Source organism: Chiloscyllium punctatum, chromosome 10, assembly GCF_047496795.1.
Source record: "Chiloscyllium punctatum isolate Juve2018m chromosome 10, sChiPun1.3, whole genome shotgun sequence".
Classification (NCBI taxonomy): Eukaryota; Metazoa; Chordata; class Chondrichthyes; order Orectolobiformes; family Hemiscylliidae; genus Chiloscyllium; species Chiloscyllium punctatum.
Window position 1 is genome coordinate 115,022,434 of NC_092748.1, and position 24,567 is coordinate 115,047,000.

At 44.8% G+C, this 24,567-nt stretch overlaps 1 protein-coding gene across 1 annotated transcript in view; it reads left to right on the forward strand.

Annotated features, from left to right (window-relative positions):
- pnkd (PNKD metallo-beta-lactamase domain containing) overlaps nt 1-24,567 on the forward strand; it is a 60,751-nt gene that overhangs the window by 2,502 nt on the left and 33,682 nt on the right. The window contains exons 2-5 of the mRNA XM_072579988.1: nt 8,821-8,936; nt 17,250-17,362; nt 21,906-21,964; nt 23,064-23,156. Coding sequence (XP_072436089.1) covers nt 8,821-8,936; nt 17,250-17,362; nt 21,906-21,964; nt 23,064-23,156 — 381 coding nt within the window. The remainder of the gene's footprint in view (nt 1-8,820; nt 8,937-17,249; nt 17,363-21,905; nt 21,965-23,063; nt 23,157-24,567) is intronic.

Consider the following 24,567-nt stretch of genomic DNA (forward strand, 5'->3'; position numbering starts at 1 on the left):
GGATATCTTCCTTGAAGAAGCTCTCCTCTTCCCTCTACAAGGCCTCCTCCATCGCCAGACTATGGCAACACGCCAACCACAAGGGATGAATGCAGATTTCTCCAGCTTCCTCATTTTCCCTCCCCCCAACCTTTTCTCAGTCCCAACCCTCTGATTCAGCACTGCCTTCTTGACCTGCAATCTTCTTCCTCACCTCTCCGGCCAATCACCCTCACCTTAACCTCCTTCCACCTATTGCATTCCCAACGCCCCTCCCCCCAAGTCCCTCCTCCCTACCTTTTATCTTAGCCTGCTTGGCACACCCTCCTCATCCCTGAAGAAGGGCTTATGCCTGAAACGTCGATTCTCCTGCTCCTTTGATGCTGCCTGACCTGCTGCGCTTTTCCAGCAACACATTTTTCAGCATTCCAATTGCTTGCTTTGTAATGTACTTTCTGTTTGCATTGCTGCATGTTCGGTGTGTGCTCCACACTCGGAGAAATAAATTTTGTAGGTTTTCATGGAACCAGATGAACATAAGTAGAGGAGGGAGGATGATGTATAAACAAGGAAGAGGAATGACCTGTTGTATTTGGAGCTTGGGAATAATGGAATGTTCAGAAGAGCATTTCTGCAAGTAATCCCTTGTAGTAAAGTGGAAACACTGATGATGAAAGAGAGATTTGCGATGAGAGAATGATCATCTGTCTCACGCAATGTTTATTCTATCATGAGATCATACACAGCACACAGATCATGTTTTGGGCTCAAGTCCCACTGTAGGACTTGATCACATAATTCCGATAGGTTTACATTCCTGTGCGGAAGAGACATTGCTGAGTTTGGAAGAGGTCCCAACATTTGCCACTTCCTGCCTGGCGACTGAGTAATTCTGATTGCAGAAAATTATTCCCAGCACAAACTGAATTCTCTACAAATGGGGCTAAGAAGCACAGGCTGTTCTAACAATCCCATAAGTTATAGAGTCATACATTGCTCAATTAGATTAGATTACTTACAGTGTGGAAACAGGCCCTTTGGCCCAACAAGTCCACACCGCCCCACTGAAGCGTAACCCACCCATACCCCTACATCTACCCCTTACCTAACACTATGGGCAATTTAGCAAAGCCAATTCACCTGACCTGCACATCTTTGGACTGTGGGAGGAAACCGGAGCACCCGGAGGAAACCCACGCAGACACGGGGAGAACGTGCAAACTCCACACAGTCAGTCGCCTGAGGCGGGAATTGAACCCAGGTCTCAGGCGCTGTGAGGCAGCAGTGCTAACCACTGTGCCACCGTGCCGCCCACAACGGCGTTGTTAACACCAATCGCCTCCAATCATGACAAAGAATTTTTAAAAACAGCATGTTGAGAACAAATAGAGTCTGGAAATAGTGCTGGTCAGACTGATGCATATTTCAAGCACAGAGTCATCATCTCATCTCATTGAGGCATGCGTTTCTGAGGTTGGAGTTGAGCAATAATGCAGTGGAGTGAGGACCTGTGGGTTCCGAATGCTGACCCTGATCTAGAACACTTAATTCTTTTATTTACTTTGCCACAGAATGTTCACATTACTGGCAGGACAGTGATTGTCCGTCCCCAGTTGTCATTGAGAAAGTGGTGAGAGTGGTGCTGGAAAAGCACAGCAGGTCAGGCAGCATCTGAGGAGCAGGAAGATCAAAGTTTTGGGCAAAAGCCCTTCATCAGGAAGTGATGGTGTGTCATCTTATGAAAGACCACTGAATTGATTGGTAGATTGTTTGAGAAGTGCAGCAGGTCAGGCAGCATCCAGGGAGCAGGAGAATCAACGTTTCGGGCATAAGCCCTTCTTCAGGAATGAGGAGGGTGTGCCAAGCATGCTAAATAAAAGGTAGGGAGGAGGGACTTGGGGGAGGGGCGTTGGGAATGCGATAGGTGGAAGGAGGTTATCCTTGTAGAGGGAGGAGGGGAGCTTCTTCAAGGAAGGTATCCTTGCAAGAGGACTCGCAATAGGTTAAAATCAACTAGGAGAAAGTGAGGACTGCAGATGCTGGAGATCAGAGTTTAAAAATGTGTTGCTGGAAAAACGCAGCAGGTCAAGCAGCATCCAAGGAGCAGGAGACGGTCTGATGCCTGAAACATCGATTCTCCTGCTCCTTGGATGCTGCCTGACCTGCTGCGCTTTTCCAGCAACACATTTTTCAGCTCTGATCTCCAGCATCTGCAGTCCTCACTTTCTCCTGTTTGTTTGAGAAAGCAATCAACCACAGTGCTGTGGGGTTGGAATAAGGCAGATGTCTATGTCAGAATAGGATTGAAATTTAGTTTCCTAAAGGGCATAACTTAAGCAGATGAGTTTTTACAGAAACATAGTACTTTCATGATCATTGTTAATGAGAGCAGCTTTTATTTAGTTATTTATTGGTTTGGGCTGATAAATGATAAATCACACTTGGACCACACAGGTGCCAGGCAATGACCCATGTCCTACAAGAGAGAATTCCAACCATTGCCCTTGCTATTTAATGACACTAAAGATATCCTCCATGTTTTGTGGCACTATCGCTGTGCTAAATGCTAAACAGATCTGGTCACCCTGCTATAGGAATGATGTTATTAATCTGGAATGGGTGCAGAAAAGATTTATATGGCTGTTGCTGGAGAGTTGGAGTTATAAGGAGAGACTGGATAGACTGGGATTTTTTTTTGTTTACCTGAAGCGTAGGAGGTTGAGGGGTGATCTTAGAGAGGTTTATAAAATCGTGAGGCGCATAGATAAGGTGAATAGCCAAGAATCGTTTCCCCAGGGTGGGGGAATCCAAAACTAGAGAGCACGTGTAAGGTGAGAGGAGAAGGATTTAAAAGGGGATCTGAGGGGCATTTTTTTCACACACAGGATGATGCATATATGGATTGAGCTGCCAGAGGAAGTGCTAAAGGCAGATGAAGTGACAACATGTAAAAGATATTTGGACAGGTACATGGATAGGATAGGTTTAGAGGAAAATGGATCGAACAGAGGCAAATGGCACTAGTTTAGTTTGGGAAACTTGGTTGGTATGGACAAGTTGGACTGAAGGGTTATTTCTGTGCTGTGTGACTCTAGCTTTAACACTTCAAAACCAGCAATCGATGAAGTGCTCTCAGCCATCAGATGCATAATTGTATTCAAATGCAATCTGTAACATCCTGACTTGGCATTACCCAATCTACCATGGCTTCAGGAAATCAGAAGTGAAGGCAATAGACAATAGTTGCAGGAGTAGGCCATTCTGCCCTTAGAGCCTGCACCACCATTCAATATGATCATGGCTGATCATCCTTAATCAGTATCCTGTTCCTGCCTTATCTCCATATCCCTTGATTCCATTATCCTTGAGAGCTCTATCCAACTCTTTCTTAAATGAATCCAGAGACTGGGCCTCCACTGCCCTCTGGGGCAGAGCATTCCACACAGCCACCACTCTCTGGGTGAAGAAGTTTCTCCTCATCTCTGTCCTAAATGGTCTACCCCATATTTTTAAGCTGTGTCCTCTGGTTCGGCACTCACCCATCAGCGGAAACATGTTTCCTGCCTCCAGAGTGTCCAATCCTTTAATAATCTTATACATCTCAATCAGATCCCCTCTCAGTCTTCTAAACTCAAGGGTATACAAGCCCAGTCGCTCCAGTCTATCAGCGTGAGGTAGTCCCGCCATTCCGGGAATTGACCTCGTGAACCTACGCTGCACTCCCTCAATAGCCAGAATGTCTTTCCTCAAATGTGGAGACCAGAACTGCACACAGTACTCCAGGTGTGGTCTCACCAGGGCCCTGTACAGCTGCAGAAGAACCTCTTTGCTTCTGTACTCAATCCCTCTTGTTATAAAGGCCACATGCTATTAGCCTTCTCCACTACCAGCTGTTACCTACGTGCTTACCTTTATTGACTGGTGTACAAGAATACCCAGATCTCTTTGTACTGCCCCTTTACCTAAATTGATTCCATTTCGGTAGTAATCTGCCTTCCTGTTCTTGCCACCAAAGTGGATAACCATACAATTATCCACATTAAACTGCATCTGCCATGCATATGACCAATCACCTAACCTGTCCAGGTCATCCTGTAATCTCCTAACATCCTCCTCACATTTCATCCTGCCACCCAGCTTAGTATCATCAGCAAATTTGCTAATATTATTACTAATACCATCTTCAATATCATTAATATATATTGTAAAAAGCTGCAGTCCCAGCACTGATCCCTGCGGTACCCCACTGGTCACCACCTGCCATTCCGAAATGGAGCCGTTTCCTGTCAGCCAACCAACTTTGAATCCAAGTTAGTACTTTGCCCCCAATACCATGTGCCGTAATTTTGCTCACTAACCTCCTATGTGGGACTTTATCAAAAACTTTCTGAAAGTCCAGGTACACTATATCTACTGGATCTCCCTCATCCATTTTCAGAGTTATGTCCTCAAGAAAATTCCAGAAGATTAGTCAAGCATGATTTCCCCTTCATAAATCCATGCTGACTCTGATCTATCCTGTTACTACTATCCTGAAGAAGGGCTTATGCCTGAAACATCGATTCTCCTACTCCTTGGATGCTGCTTGACCTGCTGCGCTTTTCCAGCAACACATTTTTCACCTCTGATCTTCAGCATCTGCAGTCCTCGCTTTCTCCCAGAAGTGAAGGCATGCCAAGAGCAGCACCAAGCAAAGTTTAAAAACAAGGTGTCAATTTAATGAAGCCACAACACAGGACAACCTACATACTGAGCAGCAGGAAAGCGATAGTTTGTTCTTAGTAAACAAGTGACCATAAAACACTGGAGCAAAGACAGGCATTCAACCCATTCACACTCCATACCCTTGTTTCCCTGACCAATTAAAAATCTGTCTGCCTCAGTCTTGAATATGCTGAACAACCAGCCTCTTCTGCCTTCTGTAGACTGCCAGGAGGCTGGAAGAACCCAGCAAGCCAGGCAGCGTGAGGAGATGGAGAAGTTGATGTTTTGGGTGTAACTTCTTCTGGACAGTCCTGAAGAAGGGTTAACTTGAAACGTTCTCCAACTTTTTAAGGTTCCCAGCTTGCTGTGTTCTTCTAGCCTCCTGCCTGTCGTCTTCGGATTCCAGCATCCTCAGTTTTTTTTTGTTTCTGCAGCCGTTTGGGCAAAGAAATCCACAGGTACGCTGCCCATGGAGAGAAGGAATTCCTCCTCTTTGTCCTAACCCCTTATTTCTGAGATTATGTCATTTGTACCTAGACTCTCCCACAAGGGGGATTAATCTCCACATCTACCCTGTGAAGCTCCCTCAGAATCATGTTGAGGATCTTGTTGAAATATACTTAATAGGTACAAGCCTAACCTCCTAAAACACTTCCTGCATACTCAGTATTAGCCTAGTGAACTTTCTGTGGACTAGGTCATGTTGTGGCTGTACAGGACATTGGTTAGGCCACTGTTGGAATATTGCGTGCAATTCTGGTCTCCTTCCTATCGGAAAGATGTTGTGAAACTTGAAAGGGTTCAGAAAAGATTTACAAGGATGTTGCCAGGGTTGGAGGATTTGAGCTAGAGGGAGAGGCTGAACAGGCTGGGGCTGTTTTCCCTGGAGCGTCGGAGGCTGAGGGGTGACCTCATAGAGGTTTATAAAATCATGAGGGGTATGGATACGGTAAATAGACAATCTTTTCCCTGGGGTCAGGGAGTCTAGAACTAGAGGGCATAGGTTTAGGGTGAGAGGGGAAAGATATAAAAGAGACCTAAGGGGCAACACTTTCATATCGGGTGGTACGTATATGGAGTGAACTGCCAGAGGGTGTGGTGGAAGCTGATACAATTACAACATTTAAAAGGCATCTGGATGGGTATATGAATAGTAAGGGTTTGGAAGGATATGGGCCAGGTGCTGGCAGTTGGGACTAGATTGGGTTGAGATATCTGGTTGGCATGGACAAGTTGCACTGAAGGGTCTGTTTCCATGCTGTACATCTCTATGGCTACCTTTAATTACAGCTTATCTCTTCTTCGATAAGGAACCCAAAACTGTTCAGAGTATTCCAGCTCTGGTCTGATTAGTACCTTCTATTGTTTTAGCATGATTTCCCAATTTTATAGTCCATTTCCTTTGAAAATAAAAAAATGTGCATGCTAGATTTTTGTGATTATTGCACAATGACTTCCAAATCCTGTTTCCTGCAGTTTTCCATTTAAATAATATTCAGCTCTTCTATTGTTGCTGCCAAAGTGCACAACTTCACATTTCCCCACACTATATTCCATCTGACGAGTTTTTATCTGCTCATTTAACTGGTCTGCATCCTGAATCTTTGTGTTGTCCACACCATTTACCTTCCCACCTATTTTTGTGAGATTCATAAACTTGGCCATAGTACATTCATTTTCTTAATTAAAGTCATTAATGTATATTGTAAATAATTGTGGCCTCAACAATGATCTCTGTGGCACACCACAAGTTACAAGGTGCCATCCTGAAAATGCACCCCTCCCTTTCTCCCAACTCTCTGCCTTCTGTTAGTTAGCCATTCCTCCATCCATGCCAATATATCTCTGTAGCACCGTAGGCTACTTCATAAGACAAGAGCCCAGTGGGCAGTGCCTTATCAAACACCTTTTGGCAGTCCAAATATATTACATCTTTTGGTTCCCCTTCATCCTGTTTGTTACCTCATCAAAGAATTCTAATATGATAACATATACAAATTTCTATTTTTGGAAGCTATTTTTATGTTTATTGAGGAAAGTTGGTGAAAATCAATCATTTCTGATATTTCCCATTCTGGTGATTTTTACATTAAATATTTCCACCTTTGACATGGTTTGTGGAGTAGTGGGTCTTGATTACTCCTCTTGTCAGAGTCGTTACACTATCAGCATCCTGGGTTTACCATGTATTAGAAACTAATCTTTACCAGGCACACACATACCTGCAAGAGTGGGTCAGAGGCTAGGGAGTCTGCAACAAGTAATTTGACTCCTATCTCTCCAAAGCCTGTTCACTATCTATAAGACACATGTCAGGAGTGTGACAGAATACTCCCCATTTGCCTGGATGAGTGCAGCTCCAAAAGCACCTAAAACCTGACACCATCCAGGATAAAGCAGCTTGCTTGATTGACATCAACATCCAAAAGCATGTAACCCCTCCACCATGGATGTTCAGTATCAGCAGCCTGTACCAAACACTGCAGAAATTCACCAAGGCTCCTTAGCATCTTCCAAATCCATGGCTCCTGTCATCTAGAAGGACTAGGGCAGCATGGAAACATCACCATCTGCAAGTTCCACTCCAAGCCACTCAGTATATATCGCTGTTTCTTAGTATCCCTGGTCCAAAATCCTGGAATTCCCTCCTAATAGCACGTGGACCGCTGCGGTTCAAGAAGGCAGCTCACCATTGTCTTCTCTGAAAGAACTAAGGATGCACACTAAATGCTTCCTGAAGAAGGGCTTATGCCCAAAACGTCGCTTCTGCTCCTTGGATGCTGCCTGACCTGCTGCACTTTCCCAGCAACACATTTTTAAGCTCTGATCTCCAGCATCTGCAGTCCTCACTTTCTCCTGCACTAAATGCTTCTTCATCCAATGATGAACATGTCCCTTGAATTTGAGAAAAGTGCTCAGTTGAACCCATCTCCACACTCATGACCACTCGCTGCATAAAAAAGTAGGATATAACAAGTGGTCAGAGCTCTGTATAGCTGCAAGTTTGATTTGTATTTCAATATTGTGTTGGTCATGAAGTGAAGGACATAATCTTATTTTTCAGAGTTGTGAGAATGGTCTTTGGAAATGTGTTTCCGTGCATTGAATGAGGCTCTTTCTTGACAGGTAAAAGAAAGCCTTGATGTGAATTATTCAGTGATTTAGAAAACTAGGATAGAAAAGAGAAAAGGAAATTGCAGTGTTGCCAAGCAACAAGGCGTCCTTTGGTACAAGGAAACAGAGACAGAAACAAGTTTCCTTTTGGAAAGAAAGAACCATCCAGAATGTTTGGATGTTCAGGTTTCTTTCAGAAACTGGAGCAGGTTGTTTGACGCGAAAGTGTAGAAGAGCAGCAATGCTGTTTATCAGTCCCAAGAATTGGCCAGGCAGGAGGAAAGAAGTCCCAAGTGGTTAAATGTCAGTAACAGAAAGCTGTGCAAGAAGAGTTTAAGAAATGCCTGTGAAGAAACATGAGCTGTGTTAGCAGTTTGTTGAAAGGTCTCATGAAGAGACATTAACTGAGGAAGTTGACCTTGAACGAAGACAGAAGATTGCTAGAAAGAAGGGAGTACAGCTCTGTGATCTAGAGAAAGCCCCCTCAGGTGGAGGTTTGAAGATCTCTTAGGTTGTTGTTGAGGGTGAAAGGGTTGAATCTTTATTTCTGGTATTTATAGTAAGACTGTCAACTAGTTCTTGTATGCTGTCAACTATTTTGCCCCCTTAGTGTCAAATAAACTTTCATATTCTGTTAAATGTACACTGGCAGCCTCTTGTGATTATGCTAAGTGACTGACCTCCATAGTAACCAGTCAGCAAAAAATAAAACTCAGGGTTTACCAAAATAGGTGGTACCACAAAATGTGGGATCTTGTAGTCAGTGGTATTGTTCCTAGTTCTGGGCCAGAATGTCTAGGTTCATATTCTACTTGTCCTAAATGTGTGTGAAAAGCTAACTAAGTTGATTGATTGATAGAGGAAAAAAAACAGTCTGGTTTCCTTCTGTGTTCCGACTTGCTCAGTGTTAGGATCATTGCACTAATTAGCATTAAGGTAATTCTTTAATGTGACTCAGTTACAGAACTTGCTGTTTCTCCTTCCTCTTTCCACACCTGTTAATATCCAATGCTGTCTTTTCAGGTACACACTATATACAAGGACAAGACTAGGGTACATCTTTCACAAGAAACAGTTGAAGAAGACTCGAGATCATTATCCTAGTGGCCATTCTGTTGTCTGTCCTAAAATCATTAACGGTAAGTTTTCTGTTGATTGATGAAGGTAAAATGCCCATCCAACCCCTCAACTGGCTTCTTTAAAATCATGCTAATCATGTTTGGTAGAGTTTGGGGCAATGGAAGTATGCCTCTGATCTGTTAACAAATATTGTCTTAAAACCACTTTCCCTTATCAAGTATCCTTTAGAAAGAGAAAGTTTAAGCACCATTCCAAAACTTTGAGCCCCTCATCCAGTTTGATACATCCAAGCAGCAGTCAGAGAACACTGCGCCATCTGAGCTGTCTCACTGACCCTGTCTTTCTGCTGACTGTAAAGTGATGGAACATCTTCAAAGGCAAAGTAAGTGACTGTCATGGCCAGGTAGCTGAGACAGATCAGCTTGATCACATTCTCATTTTTGGGACTTTGTTTTGTACAAAGTCATTGCCACAATTACATAGAAAACAACACTTCTGAAGGTGCTTTATAAACTAATCGTTTTAATCTTTCAGTTCAAAAATTTGGGAAGCCTAAATTTTGAAAAATGTTATAGAGGTTTATAAAATTGAGGGGCATAGATAGGGTAAATAGAGAAAGTAGGTTCCCTGGGGTGGGGGAGTCCAGAACTAGAGGGCATCGGTTTAGGGTGAGAGGGGAAAGATATAAAGAGACCCAAGAGGCAACTTTTCCACACAGTGTTGTTCGTGTATGGAATGAGCTGCCAGAGGAGGCTGGTACAATTGCAACATTTAAAAGACATCTGGATGGGTATATGAATAGGAAGGGTTTGGAGGGATATGGGCCGGGTGCTGGCAGGTGGGACTAGATTGGGTTGGGATATCTGGTTGGCATGGACGGGTTGGACCGAAGGGTCTGTTTCCATGCTGTCCATCTCTATGACTAAGTTAATTCTTGAGTTGTGGGCATCACTGACTGGGTCAGTATTTATTGCCTATCCCTGGAGAAGGTGGGGGTGAGCTGCTTTCCTGAACCGCTGCAGTCCATGTACTGTAAGCAGACCCTCAATGCTGTTATGGAGGGAATTCCAGGATTTTGACCCAGCGGACACTGAAAGAATTGTGATACATTTACAAGTAAGGAAGGTGAGTGGCTTGGAGGAGAACTTGAATGAGGTGATCTTCCAATATATCTGCTGATCCTGACCTTCTAGCTGGTAGTGGTCTTGGTTTTGAAAGATGCTGTCTAAAGAGCATAGTCTTGGATAGTGTCCAAAAATCTTTAGGCTCTGTCGCAATGAGGTTGAAGACATTCCGTCTTGAAATATCTCCTCCCTGACATGTTTTGTTATAATTACCATGTGTACAAGAGGAGCAGGTTTGCAAGTGGGTGTTTCCACTCACTCAGAACAATCTTTGTTCTATTGTTGACAATACCTCTGGTTTATGAATGAATGCACCAATTAATTAGCTCTGCCCCAGTGATTTGCACCATTGCCCCTGAGTTTGACACTGGATTTCAGACTCACTCCAGAGACTCGGTACAGTGTCTTGGCTGGTACTCAAAGGTAGCACTAAGAGAGTGCTGTATTGTCACGGGTACTGCCTGTTGTATGAGGTGATAAATGATGGTTCTGTCTGCTTTCACAAGTGGCTGTATAGGATTCCATTGCCACATACAAATAGTCCTATCAGGTGATGTCCATTAGTTATCTCTTAAACAGCATCACCAGAAGCCTGGCATTTTTAATTTCACGGCATGTGGGAATTGCTGGTTGGGATGACATTTATTGTCTGTCCTTATTTGCCCTCAAATGTGGTGTGAACTGCCTCCAGTGCCGTTGTTTGGTGTAGGTAAGCCATCAATGCTGTAGGAAGGGAATTTGATCATTCTTGACCCAGCAACATTGTAGAAAACAACATAGTTTCAAATTTGGATTGTACACTCCTCGGAGAGGATGGTTGTCCCATGTATCTGTTGCCCTTGTCATTTTAGTTGGTAGACGTCACAGATTTGGAACATGTTGTCAAAGGTGCCCCGGTGAGCTGCTAAAATGTTGAAGTTCGTGGATGGGATGCCAATCAAGCAAGCTGTGTTATCCTGAATGATGTTGAGCTTCTTGAATTATTTTGGAATTGCAGTCATCCAAGCAGAAGGAGAGTGATCACATTCTCTTAATCCCCTGGAGTTCAGTCCCTTTTGTCTAGGTTGTAGTGAGATTGGGAAATAAGTGGCTCTCTCTAATTCAAACTGAGCTTCAGTGAGTGGATTGTTGCCAAGTGGAGTAGTGCATTGGAAAGCAAGCCCTACTATACCTAGAATCCTCATAAAAGTGAAAGATTTTACAAATAATGCAGAGTTCCTCAATTTCACTGTCTTTTAGATCCAGGTTGACGTCTCAGTAGCAGATTTATATACTTAACAAGAATTACTATTCATTACAAATAAAGAGATTTGATGACAGAAAAAGAAGTATGAGCTATTGGAATATAATTCTAGTTAAAACCTCCCAATGCACAGACAGATACGGAAAAAACATTGGTGTTATGGGTGGAGGGAAAGACTGAGAATGCAGTTAGTCATACAGACTTACAGCACAGACCCTTCGGTCCAACTCATCCATGCTGACCAGATATCCTAAATTAATCTAGTCCCATTTGCCAACATTTGTCCCATACCCCGCTAAACCCTTCCTATTCATATACCCACCTGGATGCCTTGTAAATGTTGCAATTGTACCAGCCTCTATCACTTCCTGACAGTTCATTCCATACATGCAATGCCTTTTGCATGAAAAAGTTACCCCTTGGCTCCCTTCTGTATCTTGCCCCTATCACCTAACTCTTTGTCATCTAGTTCTGGACTCCCCAACCCACGGGAAAAAACTTTGTCTATTCATCCTATCTATGCCACTCATGATTTTAAAAAACTCTGTAAGGTCACCCCTTAGCCTCCAATGCTCCAGGGAAAACAGCCCCAGCCATAGAATCCCTATAGTGTGGAAAAAGGCCCTTCGGCCCAACAAGTCCATACCGACCCTCTGAAGAATAACCCATTCCCCTACCCTATTATCCTATATTTACCCCTGACTTCTGCACCTAACCTACACATCTCTGAACACGATGGACAATTTAGCATGGCCAATTCACCTAACTTGCACATCTTTGAATTGTGGGACGAAACCGTAGCACCCAGAGGAAACCCACGCAGATACGGGGAGAACGTGCAAACTCTACACAGTTGCCTGAAGTCGGAATTGAACCCGGATCCCTAGTGCTGTGAGGCAGCAGTGCTGCTCATAGTCAATTCAACCTCTCCCTATAGCTCAAACCCTTCAATGCTGGCAACGTCCTTGTAAATCTTTACTGAAACCTTTCAAGTTTCACAACATTCTATAGGAGACTGACCAGAATTGCACAAACTATTCCAAAAATGGCCTAACCAATGTCCTGCACAGCTGCAACATGACCTCCCAACACCTATATTAAATGCACTGACCCAATAACGGCAAGCATACTAAACGCTTTCTTCATTATCCAATCTACCTGAGGCTTCACTTTCAAGGATCTATGAACTTGCCCTCCAAGATCTCTTTGTTCAGCAACACTACCCCGGACCTTGCCATTAATGAGTTCAGTAAGGCATTTGACAAGTTTCCCCATGGGAGATTGGTTAGCAAGGTTAGATCTCATGGAATGCAGGGAGAACTATCCATTTGGATACAGAACTGGCTCGAAGGTAGAAGACAGAAGGTGGTGGTGGAGGGTTGTTTTTCAGACTGGAGGCCTGTGACGAGTGGAGTGCCGCGAGCATCAGTGCTGGGTCCACTACTTTCATCATTTATGCAAATGATTTGTGATATGAACATAGAAGTATAGTTAGTAAGTTTGCAGATGACACCAAAATTGGAGGTGTAGTGGACAGCGAAGAAGGTTACATCAGATTACAACGGGATCCTGATCAGATGGGCCAGTGGACTGACGAGTGACAGATGGAGTTTAATTTGGATAAATGTGAGGCGCTGCATTTTAGGAAAGCAAACCTTAGCATGAGTTATATACTTAATGATAAAGTCCAACAGAGTGTTGCTGAATAAAGAGACCTTGGAGTGCAGGTTCATAAGTCCTTGAAAGTGGAGTCAGAGCACTGAGTATAGGCCATTGTGAAATCATGTCTTGACTCTACAGGGTGTTGGGTAGCTCACTTTTGGAATATTGCGTGCAATTCTGGTCTCCTTCCTATCAGCAGGATATTGTGAAACTTGAAAGGGTTCAGAAAAGATTTACAAGGATGTTGCCAGAGTTGGAGGATTTTAACTACAGGGAGAGGCTGAACAGGCTGGGGCTGTTTTCGCTGGAGCGTTGGAGGCTGAGGGGTGACCTTGTAGAGGTTTATAAAATCTTGAGGGGCTTGGATAGGATAAATAAACAAGGTCTTTTCCCTGTGGAGGGGAGTCCAGAGCTAGAGGGCATAGGTTTAGGGTGGGAAGGGAAGGTTATAAAAGAGACCTAAGGGGCAACATTTTCATGCAGTGGGTGGTACGTGTATGGAATGAGCTGCCAGAGGAAGTGGTGGAGACTAGTACAATTGCAACATTTAAAAGGCATCTGGATGGGTATATGAACAGGAAGGGTTGGGAACGATATGGGCCAAGTGCTGCCAAATGGAATTAGATTGGGTTGGGATAGCTGGTCAGCATGGATGGGTTGGACTTGCTTCAAAAAGACCACCATCATCCCAATACCTAGGAAAGCACATGCAATGTGCTTTAATTCTGCCACCCAGTGGCTCTGACCTTCATAATCATGAAGTGCTTAGAGAGACTGGTCATGGCCGACATCAGCTACAGTCTCCCAGCCTGCCTCGATCCCCTGCAATTTGCCTATTGATATAACAGGTCCACAGCAATATAACGATGCTGTATCCCTAGCCCTGCACTCATCCTTGGAACATCTGGACCAGAAGGACAGCTACGTCAGACTCCTGCTCATCAACTATAGCTCTGCCTTCAACATCAATATCCCGTCCAAACTAATCTCAAAAACTCTGTGACCTTGGTCTTGGCTCCACTCTCTGCACCTGGACCCTCAGCTTTCTGATCCACAGACTTCAGTCAGTGAAGATGGACAACAGCACCACAATAACACTCAACACTGGAGCTCCCCACCAAGGATGTGTCCTCAGCCCCCACCTGTCCTCCCTGTACACTCATGGCTGTGTTGCCAAGTTCCAAATGAACGGCATCTACAAATTTGCTGATGACACCACCGCAGTTGGATGGATATCAAACAAGGAATCAAAATACAGAAGGGAGATCGAGGGCTTGATGATGTGGTATGATGAGAACAACCTCTCTCTTAACTTTAGCAAAACATAAAAGAACTGATCACTGACTTCAGAAAGAAAGGAGGGGTACACAACCCCATCTACATCAACAGAACTGAGATTGAGAGGGTGGAGATCATCAAGTTCCTCAGAGTGATGATAACTGTCAACCTGTCCTGGTCTTATGTATTTGCGACAGTCAGGAAGGCACAACAACGCCTCTTCTTCTTCAGGTGGCTCAGGAAATTCAGCATGTCCATAAGGACCCTCACCAGCTTTGACAGATGCACCATTAAAGGCGTACTGTCTGGATGCATACCGGCCTGATATGACTACTGCTCTTCCCAGGACTGTAAGAAACTACAAAGGGTTGTGTGCACAGCCCAGACCATCACTGAAGCCAACCTTCCATCCATGGACTCCTTTTACACGGCTTGCCGCCATGGACAGGCTGCCAACATCATCAATGACCCATCACACGCTGGTAATGATCTCCTGCAACCTCTTCCATCAGGCAGAAGATTCAGAAGCCTGAACATGTGCACCAGCAGGTTCAGGAACAGCTTCTTCCCAGCCATCATTAGATTGATGAAAGGACTCTCTAGCCTGAAATGTTGATCTTGCCTGGCTCACGCTTTGTACATCATAACCTGTATGTCTCTGTATAAGCTTTTCCCACCCAACGATCTGGATGTCCTTGTTTGCTATCACCTGTCTGCACTGCTCATAAACAAAGCTTTTCACTGTACTCAGGTACGCATGACAATAAATAAATCAAATCAGTTATAGAGTCATAGAGATGTATAGCACGGAAACAGACCCTTCGGTCCAACCCGTCCATGCCAATCAGATATCCCAACCCAATCTAGTCCCACCTGCCAGCACCCGGCCCATGTCCCTCCTACAGGCAGCACGGTGGCTCAGTGATTAGCACTGCTGCCTCACAGCACCAGCGTCCCAGATTTGATTCCAGCCTTGGGTGACTATCTGTGTGGAGTTTGCACATTCTCCCCGCATCTGTGTGGTGCTCAGGTTTCCTCCACAGTCACAAAGATGTGCAGGTCAGGTGAATTGGCCGTGCTAAATTGCCCATAGTATTAGGTGCATTAGTTAAAGGGAAATGGGTCTGGGTGGGTTACTCTTCGGAGGATTGATGTGTACTTGTTGGGCCAAAGGGCCTGTTTCCACACTGTAGGGAATCTAATCTAATCTAATCAAACCCTTCCTATTCATGTACTCATGCAAATGCCTCTTAAATGGTGCAATTGTACCAGCCTCCACCACGTCCTCTGGCAGCTCATTCTATACACGTACCACCCTCTGTGTGAAAAAGTTACCCCTTAGATCTCTTTTATATCTTTCCCCTCTCTCCCTTAGCCTATCCCCTCTAGTTCTGGACTCCTCAACTCCAGGGAAAAGACTTTGTCTATTTATCCTATCCATGCCCCTCATAATTTTGTAAACCTCTATAAGTTTACCCCTCAGCCTCTGATGTTCCAGGGAAAACAGCCCCAGCCTGTTCAGCCTCTCCCTGTAGCTCAAATCCTCCAACCCTGGCAACATCCTTGTAAATCTTTTCTGAGCCCTTTCAGATTTCACACCATCTTTCCGATAGGAAGGAGACCAGAATTGCACGCAATATTCCAACAGTGGCCTAACCAATGTCCTGTACAGCCGCAACATGACCTCCCAACTCTTGTACTCAATACTCTGACCAATAACGGAAAGCATACCAAACGCCTCCTTCATTATCCTATCTACCTGTGACTCCACTTTCAAGGAGCTATGAACCTGCATTCAGTCCACAATCAAAAATACAAAGAAAATGGTATTTATATGTGCATTATCAATGATCCAATCCATTACTTTGCTGATAATCAGTAGACTGGAGTGCTAATTGGCCATGTTAATTTGTCCTCCTTTATTTGTGGACAGGGCCTACATGGGCAATTTTCAGTGCAATCAAATAATTGTCAGTGTTGTATTTACTGGAATAGTTTGGGCTGTGGCTAATTTTGGAGCAGATGTCTTCAGCACCATTGTTGGAATGTGATCAAGGCCCATGTTGTATCACTATTTCTGGGTTATTTTGCCTGCCAGGTTTTATACTATCGTGAAATTCTGAAAAAAAAAAAGAAGTATTGGCAAATTCTAGCAGATCTGGTGGGTTCTGTGGTGTTATTGTTTTGAGCCCAACATGACACTTCAGAATGTCAAGATTTTTGGGAAGTTCTGTTGCTGTTTCCTGTTGAAAGATGCATGTGTGAAGACAGCATTGAGGGCTGTGTTCTCTAATGGCCTCAGCTTTGCTTTGAGTTTACAGAGAGTTTGGTCCATGTTGTGCTGAGGTTCATGCTGGAGACAGCACCTTGAGCAGGAATGGCTTATTCTGACACAATGCTACTTCTGTGGAGATGACTAGAATGCTGATGTTTTTTCATGATACGTCAATATCTCAGTACTGTACCCAACTTTTACATTGTCAGACCTGTCCCCACCAGTACTGTACCCCAGTGTAATACAGTGACAGACCTGTCCCCACCAGTACCGTACCCCAGTGTAATACAGTGACAGACCTATACCCACCAGTACTGTACCCCAGTGTAATACAGTGACAGACCTGTCCCCACCAGTACTGTACCCCAGTGTAATACAGTGACAGACCTGTCCCCACCAGTACTGTACCCCAGTGTAATACAGTGACAGACCTGTCCCCACCAGTACTGTACCCCAGTGTAATACAGTGACAGACCTGTCCCCACCAGTACTGTACCCCAGTGTAATACAGTGACAGACCTGTCCCCACCAGTACTGTACCCCAGTGTAATACAGTGACAGACCTGTCCCCACCAGTACTGTACCATGTTTCTGGACAGTAATAGACTTGGAGTTGATGGGTCCAGTGAAGTTTGGGTGGGGAGAAGGTGGGAGGGAGGAAGGGAGTGAGTGAGGGAGGGAGGGAGGGGGCTGGAGCACTGTTGCAAGGTGGTCCTGGGATGTCGAGTTGAGCAGTGTCTATTGGCATATCTGTTTCTTCCTGTGTGATGACCTGTCCCCGTTCCCTTAGGTGTGAAAATTCTTCCAGTCCCGATACTGACAGACAACTATGGATACCTGATCATCGACTTGGACACAAATGTTGCTGTGGCTGTTGATCCTTCTGACCCACTAATAATCCAGGTAAACTGCCCACTTTTCTTTTATAAAGGGCTGTTGCCCCAATAGGCTTCTTTAATCCTGTACCATGTCCTTTATGGCTAAGTGTACTAGAACATAGAAAAGTACAGCACAAACAGGCCCGTTGGCCCATGATGTTGTGCCGAGACTTAATCCTGATGTCAAATATAGTAACAACCTACACACCCCTCAACTCACTCCTACCCATGTGCATGTCCAGCAGCTGCTTAAATGTCCCCGATGACTCTGCTTCCACCACCACCGCTGGGAACACATTCCATGCATTCACAACTCTCTGCGTAAAGAACCTACCTCTGATGCCTCCTTTATACCTTCCTCCTAATATCTTCAAACTATGACTTCTCTTACCCTCAATCCTGCCCTGGGGAAAAGTCTCTGGCTTTTGACTCTATCTGTTCCTCTCTGTATTTTGTATACCTCGATCAGGTCTCCTCTCTTCCTCCTTCTCTCCAGAGAGAAAAGTCCGAGCTTATTCAACCTTTCTTCATAACGCAAGGCCCCCAGTCCAAGCAGCATCCTGGTAAACCTTCTTTGCACCCTCTCCAAAACCTCTATCTTTCTTAGAGTAGGGCGACCAGAACTGGACTCAATAGTCCAAGTGTGGTCTCACCAGGGACTTTGTAGAGCTGCAGCAAAACCTCGCGGCTCTTAAACTCGATCCCCCTGTTGATGAAAGCCAAAACACCATATGTTTTCTTAACAACCCTATCCACTTGGGTGGCAACTTTAAGGGATCTATGTACTTGAACACCAAGATCCCTCTGTCCCTCCACACTGCCAAGAATCCTGTCTTTAATCCTATTTTCAGCATTCGAGTTCGACCTTCCAAAATGCATCACTTCGTATTTATCCAGGTTGAGCTCCATCTGCCATTTTTCAGCCCAGCTCTGCATCCTGTCTATGTCACGCTGCAGCCTGCAGTAGCCCTCTATACTATCGACGACACCTCCAATCTTTGTGTCATCTGCAAATTTACTAACCCACCCCTCGACCTCCTCATCCAAGTCATTTATAAAACTACAAAGAGCAGAGGCCCAAGTACAGAGTTCTGCAGGACCCCACTCAATACTGACCTCCAGGCACAATACTTTCCATCTACAGCCAACTCTCTGCCTTCTGTCAGCCAGCTAATTTTGAATCCAGATAGCCGAATCTCCCTGTATCCCATACTTCCTGACTTTATGAATGAGCCTACCATGGGGAACCCTGTCAAATGCCTTGCTGAAGTCCATATACACCACACCCACTGCTCCACCACCGTCGTCGCCCTATCTTGACACCTCCTCAAAGAACTCAATAAGATTTGTGAGGCATGACCTGCCCCTCACAAAGCCATGCTGACTGCCTTTAACCACATTGTGCTTGGCCAAATAGTCATAAATCCTATCCCTCAGAATTCTATCCAAAACTTTGCTGACCACAGATGTAGGACTGACTGATCCGTAATTGCCAGGGATTTCCCCATTACCCTTCTTGAAAAGAGGAACAACGTTCGCCTCCTTCCAGTCCTCTGGTACAACTCCCGTGGAGAGTGAGAAGGCAAATATCCTCGCCAGCGGCTTAGCAACCTCCTTTCTCACTTCTCTGAGCAGCCTGGGGAAAAATCTGGTCTGGCCCTGCGGACTTATCAATCTTAATGTTTTCCAAACTTTCAAGCACATCAACTTCATCAATCTTCATCTGGTCAAGACTGTATCCCAGCTCCTCAAAGTTTTCATTTATAACATGTTCCCTTTCCTTGGTGAAAACCGAAGCAAAAAACTCATTTAGGGCTTCCCCTATCTGCTCAGACTCCACGCACAAGTTCCCTACGCTATCCCTGACCGGCCCTACCTTCTCCCTGATCATTCTCTTATTCTTCACCTATGAATAAAAAGCCTTTGGGTTCTCCCTAATCCTTCCTGCCAAGCCTTTTTTGTGCCCCCTCCTGGCTCTCCTCAGTCCATTTCTGAGCTCCTTTCTAGCAAGCCTGTAATCCTCTAAAGCTGTGCTAGATCCGTGCTACCTCCACCTTACGTAAGCTGCCTTCTACCTTTTGACAAGAAGTTCCTCTGTTCTCATCATCCAAGGCTCCTTAGCCTTACCCCTTCTTACCTGTCTCAGAGGAACAAATTTGTACATCACTCGCAACAACTGCTCCTTAAACAATCTCCGCATGTCTGCTGTGCCCGTTCTGTGGAACAATTGCTTCCCAGTCTGTACTTTCCAACTCCTGTCTGATAGCGTCATAATTTCTTTTTCCCCAATTAAATATCTTCCCTCTGTAACTGCACCTTTCCCTCTCCAACGCTATGGTAAATGCGAAGCAATTGTGATCACTTTCACCAAAGTGTTCTCCCACAGCGAGATCTGACACTTGTTCTGGCTCGTTGCTGAGCACCAAATCCAAAATAGCCTCTCCCCTCGTCGGTCTGTCTACGTACGGAGTAAGGAAACCCTCCTGAACGCACCTGACAAAAACCACTCCATCCAAACCATCTGCACTTAGGAGGTTCCAGTCGATATTGGGAAAGTTGAAATCACCCATAACAACAACCCTGCTACTTTTGTATTTTTCCAGAATCTGCCTGCCTGTGAGATCTTCAATCTCTCTACTGCTATTAGGGGGTCTGTAGAAAACCTCCAATGCGGTGGCTGTTCCCTTGCTGTTCCTAATTTCCATCCAGACTGACACCATAGACAAACCTTCCTCAACAGCCTTCGTTTCTGTAGCTGTGATGCACTCTCTGATTAGCAATGCTACACCCCCTCCTCTTTTTCCACCCTCCCTGTTCTTTTTAAATGTTCTAAACCCTGGAACATCAAGCAAACATTCCTGCCCCATTGAAACCCAAGTCTCTGTTATGGCCACAACATCGTAGCCCCAAATACTGGTCCATGCTGTAAGTTAGTCACTCTTATTTCAGACACACCTTGCATTAAAGCATACACGCTTTAACCGATCCCCTTGTTTCATTGTGAGAGAAACCTTCCTTTTAGATTCAGTATATCCTGTCACTGTCATGTCTGCAACTGACCCCCTCTCAGACATGTCGCTCTGATTCCCATCCCCCTGCCAAATTAGTTTAAACCCTCCCAAATCACACGAGCAAATCTCCCACAAGGTTGAAATGTGCCAATATTTAACCAGGCTTTGATACTGGGAGCTGTGTGCTAACAGGAACTGGAATGACCTCTCTCTTGAGCCCTTTGGAGTTTGTTGCCTGCCTCCTCACTATACACGGAATAATATGTGTGGATATCAGGTTGCATGAGATTAGCCACTTCACCTTTTAATCATCAGGGCTTGATTTGAATCCAGGCCAAAGCAATGGAAAGCTCCTCCATTGTCTGCTGATTTCTGAAGTTGAGATTGAAGTAGATGGTCCACAGTGTAGAAGGAGCTTTATTCTGTATCTGACCCTGTGTTGTCCCTGTCCTGATGGTGTTTACCTGACCTAGACCATAGAACATTACAGGGAGAAAGTGAGGACTGCAGATGCTGGAGATCAGAGCTGAAAAATGTGTTGCTGGAAAAGCGCAGCAGGTCAGGCAGCATCCAAGGAGCAGGAGAATCGACGTTTCGGGCATAAGCCCTTCTTCAGGAAATTTCCAGAAGAAGGGCTTATGCCCAAAACATCGATTCTCCTGTTACTTGGATGCTGCCTGACCTGCTGCGCTTTTCCAGCAACACATTTTTCAGCATAGAACATTACGGCGCACTGACCTGTGGAACCAATCTGAAGCCCATCTAACCTACACTTTTCCATTATCATCCATATGCCTATCCAATGACCATTTAAATGCCCTTAAAGTTGGTGAGTCTACTACTGTTGCAGGCAGGGCATTCCATGTCCTTACTACTCTGAGTAAAGAAATTACCTCTGACATCTGTCCTATATCTATCACCCATCAATTTAAAGCTAGGTCCCCTTGTGCTAGCCATCACCATCGGAGGAAAAAGTATCTCACTGTCCACCCTGTCTAATCCTCTGATCGTTTTCTATTAAGTCACCTATTAACCTTCTCTCTAATGAAAACAGCCTCAAATCCCTCAGCCTTTCCTCATAAGACCTTCCCTCCATACCAGGCAACATCCTGGTGAATCTCCTCTGTGCCCATTTCAATGCTTCCACATCCTTCCTGTAAAGCTGCGACCAGAGCCGTATGCAATACTCAGAGTGTGGCTGCAGCAGTGTTTTGTACAGCATGACCTGGGAGTGTTTGTGGGAACAGTGTAGATGGAGCTTTGCTTGTCTCTAGGAACTTCCTGTACTTGGGTAAGAACAAAGCACTGTGATGCTGGAATTTTGAGAGCGAATCCTATTAGACTCACCATTAACTCTGCTTCCCCGGTGATGCTGCCTGACCTGTTTCTGTTTCTAATCTTGTGCTGTCCCTATCCTGTGATACTACAAAGGAAACTTTATTAAACTTGGTGCTGATATTGAGTAGGAGAATTGGACAAGTTTCTAGAAATTCCATTGAGCCCACAACAAACAAACAATACACTGTTGTTTCCACCTGTTTTATTTTGGCTTTTTAGACACATCTTGAACAGGAGGGTGCGACTCTGGAAGCAATTCTCACAACACACAAGCACTGGTGAGTAGACAGGCTGCTTTCATTTTTATTGTCAGCCTTATTTCCCGTGGTTTGTGTTTCTCTAACTTATTCAGGAACAATGACGTCTGTTCAGCTGCTGCCTGGTAATCACTATACATTATCCCTTAATCTGTAAGCCTGGGCTGAGTGTATTTCTGGTTTGTTGGACTGTAGAGGCCTCACAGCTGTGATCATTGGCCTTGTTGGAATCAAATCATCTGATCCAGATGGGGGCTAAACGGAGGAGGCTTGGATTTGCACAACAGTGGACTGTCTTTTTCTGCTGGGGCTAATGACGCACTGTTACTAATAAACTCAGGGATCTGATAGTGGTATTTGAAGGAGACCCCAGGGGTCATTAGCTTTGACAGTGGGACAATCCTGGAAACAGTTTCATGGCCCTTGTGACATGCACATGCAGATTTTTATTCCTGCCCCCAATTCAAATGGCGCGTCTGATGAGAAGTTTCTCTTAAGGCCCAGTAATGACAGTGAAGTGGTAGTTGGGAAAAGCCACCAGTGTGTAGTTGCCTCCCATTCCCTTGTTTCCCTCAAGGCTTTCTCACTATTCTTATGCCCTGATCCTCTCTTGCCTCTCTCCTTACCCCGTGCTCTTCCCCTACCCCAATCACGCTAATGACTAGTGCTGTCTCTTCTCTTTCCTCCCCGACATCTCTCTCTTTTACCTATCCCTGACGTGATGCTTCCTCCTCCCAACCACAACCCCTCCCCAACAAACACTGATCCTGGGGTTATGACACTTTTCCAGGATTAGTTTGGGATCACTGAGGTGTGGTCCATGGTCTCTAACCTGACTGCAGGAAAATGGGACTCCATTTGCAGCATGTGACACCGGTGAGGTGTAACATAGTGAATGGGGGAGCTGTCAAACTTGTTTCAGATTACTTACTTCTGTTTGCTTGTTTGACTCCCTCAAAGACATAGATGTTAGGTCATATAGTCCATCAGGGAAATTCTGACCGCCGTGGTCCAATCCTGTATACCCATTGTTACCCTTTATTCATTTAATACAATTACCAATATCTGGACTATATTTGATCTACCTTGTTGCCTCTTTTTTTCTTTTTGTTTTGTGTAGGGATCACAGTGGTGGGAACAAGGTACTGAAGAAAATCTACAAATCTTGTAGGGTGTATGGTACATCCAGAGATAACATTCCTGGACTCACAAAGTAAGTTGTGTCCATGTGTATTTGGGGACCAGAAAGGGAGATGGGTAACATTTATGGAGCATAAAAGAAGCACGTTTTATATGTGTGGAGCCAGAGTGATTGAGTTCAGTCCTAAGCTGCTGATTAAGCACTACTTACTATCCATTGACAAGTCTCAATTATTTTGTCTTTTGTGCCATCACTCAGTAATGCCTGACGAGAGAATTTACAGGCCTATTGGGTGGGGTGGGGGGTCACAAGTTGAGATGTTCCGGCACACTGTCACTTAACTGCCATGTCTATCCCTTTGTCTTTCGTTAACTCCAGACTTATACTAACGTATAAATTAGGAGCTGGACATTGGCCACTTGGTCCCTAGAGCTGGCTATGCCATTCTGTAAATTCATAGCTGGTCTGATTACGCCACAGTCCCAATAACTTTAGCCCCCACCCACCCCCAACCCCTTGCTTATCAATAAACTCTCCACATCTGTCTCAAGAACTCCAAAGATTCTGCTTCTACTGCTGAGAGTTCCAAAGACCATCAGCCTCCTGTGAGGGAAGGAAACGTTGTCCCATCACTGAGACAGCCATCTCAGATGGCTAATCAGATTAGCCATGGTCACATTGAATGTTTTTTTTCATTCACGGGATGAAGGTGTTGCTGGCCAGGCATCATTTATTACCCAGAGGATGGTTAAGAGTCAGCCACATTGCTGTGGGTCTGGAGTCACATGTAGGCCAGACCAGGTAAAGATGGCAGTTTCCTTCCCTAAAGGACATTAGTGAACCAGATGGGTTTTTTCCAATAATCGACCATGGATTCGTGGTCACTATTAGATTCTTAATTCCAGATATTTTATTGAATTCCAATTCCACCATCTGCTGTGGCAGGGTTCAAACCTGGGTCCCCAGACCCATACCTGGGTCGCGGGATTAACAGTACAGCGATAATCCCACTCAGCCATCACCTCTCCCTGGTGGATCAGGTTTGAAAGGCCAAATAGCCCCCATGTCCTATGTTTCTAGGGACACAAGGCTGCCGCTGATCCTTTTCCACCTCTCGGTTTGAGAGTGAGAAGCTGGAATACTGCTGATATTACAGCAATATTCCTGCAATATTACATTCGCGATTTTGGGTCCCATATCTGAGCAAGAATGTACTGGCCCTGGAGTGGGTCCAGAGGTGGTTCTTGAGAATGGTCCCAGGAATGAAAGGCTTAACATTGAGGACTCTGGGTCTATACTCAATGGAGTTTAGAAGGATGAAGGGGGATCTAATGGAAACTTACAGAATACGGAAAGGCCTGGATAGAGTCTACTTTGGGAAGATTACTCCATTGGTAGGAGAGACTAGAACCCAAGGGCACAGCATTAGAGTAAAGGGAAGACCCTTTAGAACAGAGATCAGGAGAAACCTCTTCAGCCAGAG